The following is a 3,772-nucleotide window of genomic DNA, read 5'->3' on the forward strand; positions in this document are numbered from 1 at the left end:
CACCGTGATTGCCTATCCGATGCTCTAAACTGAGCTTGGTGCGATCTTTTAAAATATAGCTTAAAGATTTCTGTTGTGGGAGACCGCCTAGATATTTGTATAACATGGTCAAACTCGATCATGCTGTGGTAAAAACAAAAACTGTGATCCTGTCAGCAGCGTCGAGTCCGAAAGGACAGGAACCATATAGATAAACAAATGATACGTGACATCAATATAGTTGCAACAATAAGTTCATAATTGCTGTGGTAAATGTACCATTCCTGCATTATAAACATTAAATAACATCCACAGCCTTTACGCAGCAATACGCAGGTATATACGTATGCACGTATATTAGATTATGAGACTCCATATAAACCACAACTTACATTAAAACGGTTGGGTGTCAATGGTTATGCACCCGCTGTTATTTGCTAGATAGTCAAATAAACTTAAAATCTTCCCTACACAATACGCAATAATACGTTTAGCAACACTGCCCAGGTTTTATTACAATATTCACATCCATTTTTGCTGTAGGTTCACTGAACAATATTAAATAATAATGAAGAAGAACAAATGGCCGATCCCTATTATGAACCACTACCGTGGTTCATGATTTATTGGTGGGTCTTATGTCCAACTCATTATACTCATTGAACTCTTTAGATGTTATTTAATGGCAAGGAATAAGTCTCATTCTACATGTATTTATTGGAGTAAACTAATGTTCAACTCTTTAGACACTATTTATTGGTGAGGACTAATGTTCAACTCTTTAGACACTATTTATTGATAAGAACTAATGTTGAACTCTTTAGACGTTATTTAATGGTAACAAATGCGTTGTATTCTACATATATTTTTCGTGTAGACTAATCTTCATCTCTTTAGACACTATTTAATGGTGACGACGAATGTTCAACTTTAGTCATGGTATATTGGTCCTTAGACTTAGCTTAGAGGCGAGGCAAAAGAGGTGTGAAATCAAATCAAACCCTAAATACAACACGGAATCAATATTCTGTTTTAACATTAACGTTAAAGGCAGCAATTTAACATTATTAGATTGTACTTACAATGCTTATTTAAGTATTAAATTTTAATGTTGAAAGTACTATTGGGTTTCCGGAGGTATTGATTCCTCGTGGTGGATAGAAAGCAGATAACTTATTGTGTAGCTTTTTGCTTAAAATATGTTATTAACCTTTAATCATATTTCTCTGTGTGTGATATATTTTAAAACTAGCTGTCATTGAAAAGCCCTTTATTAAGTAAAGTATATATGGTTATTTACAGGAAACTTTGATGGAAGTTTGTGCAGAAGAAGAAAAGAGAAGAAAGGAGTTACAGTCAGCATGTAACGCTATTGAAGAAGCTCTTAAAGTGATTGGAAATATATAAAAAATACCGGACTATTCTATACAAGATCATTTTGTTTCAAATTTTTCCTGTTTTGTATATTTTGCCCTTAATCTCCAAACTTTCAATGATCCTCTTTTCTCACCAAAGAAAAGTAATTAATTAGCATTCATAATTTGATTTCTTATTCACTTTTATAACTCTAAATAAACTATCTTTTAAGCTTCTAAAAATAGTTATTTGTATAACAAATTAATCTTTCCTTTTCTTTATTTCAAACGTCTGTAATTATACCAAGCTCAAGAAATCAAAAAATTAAATTAATATTATTATTCTCATCTATGTACTTGTATTCTCCTGGCTGTATTTTCATCTTACGACAAATTTCATAACATCATATAAGTATAGTATTTGGAATATTTCTCATTTTAATTCAGGTTTTAGTCCCACTTTGTGCTTTTGCAGTATTTAAGTGTCTGTAATAATCCGTCCTCTGGTGAGTCAGCAGTGAAATCCGTAAATTTATCGTACTTACTGTAGTCTTTTCTGTTTACATAGTTGGTTCATTGTGCATAAAATATGCACGTATATTACTCTTTCAATTCATATAAAATCAAAAATACGTTATTTTATTTGCATAATACTGCATGTCCACTTAAATATGACTTTTGAAACACTATAACGATATTGCTCCCTGGTGTAATATAGATAGGATAGAGTTAATGCTGGAATTTGATTAAGACGGAGACACGTACTCAATTATAATTTGCAGCACTTAATGTTCAGCATACTTCTCAAAATGTAGGCTTTATATTTATCTTTCATATATACTGCCGTGAAGCATTGTGGCCACAATCCGTATGTAGGGATTCTGACATTCCAGGAGAGATGATGCTGGAATTTGATTAAGACGGAGACACGTACTCAATTATAAATTGTAGCACATAATGTTCAGCATACTTCTCAAAATGTAGGCTTTATATTTATCCTTCATATATACTGCCGTGAAGCATTGTGGCCACAATCCGTATATAGGGATTCTATGTTTCTGGCATTATAGGAGAGATGATGAAGGAAGTGTGTTACCCAATCACATTGGCAGTGATCTGTCTCTGTAAGGTAATGACTCGAATAAAGATCGTTTAGAACCTATATCGCAACAACTTTTCATCTTATCATTAGCTGATTTAAATCTTTCTCATGTAAAGTCATGTATGAGTAGTGTGTTGCCTGTAGTTTCATATATCACTGCTCAATAACTCATAAATGGAAGTTAAAGAGCATGATTTCCATGATTTCTGATGTTTATCCAGATAAATAGCTAACCGATTTAAAAGTGTACAGTTGTTTCTATTTACCATTAAATCAACATAGAGATCAAGCACTGTGGTTCTGGCTTTCCTGATCCAAATTACTTGACTCAGAAAAAGCTGATCCAAAGTTTGATTACTGATTCAAGTGAAGTTTCATAGGTACCCGAAATCTTGAAATAAATTCATTGACAAGTTTAAGTTTGTTATTATATTTTCTGTTTTCTGACCACAAATAGCACATGTTTCTGAACTTTTGACGAAATAGTCAATTATCAGCAAGATGTATCTATTCCCCCAATTTATCTGTTTTATATGACCAAACGCACTAACAGCAGCTATATCATGTGGTTCTCCAACACAACACTTATATAGTTCTTTATGCTCCATTTCTGTGGACATTTTCTCACAAATCACATGATTTACACTCATCTTTCATAGATTTCCAGTATTAAACCAGTGTTTCAGCTCTCAGCTGTTGAAAAGTTGTGGAAGTGATAGAGTGCTGCTTCTGATTGTAATGACTGTGTAAGTATCATCTGAAGTCATAAAGTCTGCCTACTGGTATATTCCCATTTTTGTCGTAACAAGTCTCGTCATAGTCATAAGAAATCTCACTGTGCCCAGTAGATCTTTGAGCTATTATTTGCCACTAGGGTTGTTTTGCACCATTTGTGAACCACTGAATACCTGGCTTAAGGTTAATATCCCATGTTCTTTCATTGGAGAGCTTTATCAGAAACTAATTTCAAAAACTGACAACAGTACAACAACTAAATCCTCTTACCACATTTATGTTCTGTGGTTTTGACCACCTGTGAACAGGTTTAAACTTGGTTTGGTCTGTAGACACTCATTACGCGTCCCAGGAACCCCATTTGTTGGGATTGATCATAAAGATATCTATCCTTTACTTATCCAGTAACTTTCATAGCCCATCTCGAGCATCATTGAGAGTATTCAATGTGTGATTCTGTCAAACAAGTAGATAAATATGACATTTCAAGGTAGTCGATAGAAAACAAGTTACATTAATCATTCAAATGCGCCACGTGCATTATATAATCTAAACTGTAACGCAACAAATTGTCATAACTCACTTCCTGTAATAAAGGCTT

At 33.4% G+C, this 3,772-nt stretch overlaps 1 protein-coding gene across 1 annotated transcript in view; it reads left to right on the forward strand.

The window, feature by feature from the left end:
* LOC106467200 (dynamin-1-like) overlaps positions 1–1,611 on the forward strand; it is a 25,055-nt gene extending 23,444 nt beyond the window's left edge. Inside the window, exon 16 of the mRNA XM_022395331.1 lies at positions 1,282–1,611. Coding sequence (XP_022251039.1) covers positions 1,282–1,386 — 105 coding nt within the window. The 3' untranslated portion in view covers positions 1,387–1,611. The remainder of the gene's footprint in view (positions 1–1,281) is intronic.
* The last annotated feature ends 2,161 nt before the right edge of the window (positions 1,612–3,772 follow it).

This window comes from Limulus polyphemus, unplaced genomic scaffold, assembly GCF_000517525.1.
Source record: "Limulus polyphemus unplaced genomic scaffold, Limulus_polyphemus-2.1.2 Scaffold2526, whole genome shotgun sequence".
In the NCBI taxonomy this organism is placed as follows: Eukaryota; Metazoa; Arthropoda; class Merostomata; order Xiphosura; family Limulidae; genus Limulus; species Limulus polyphemus.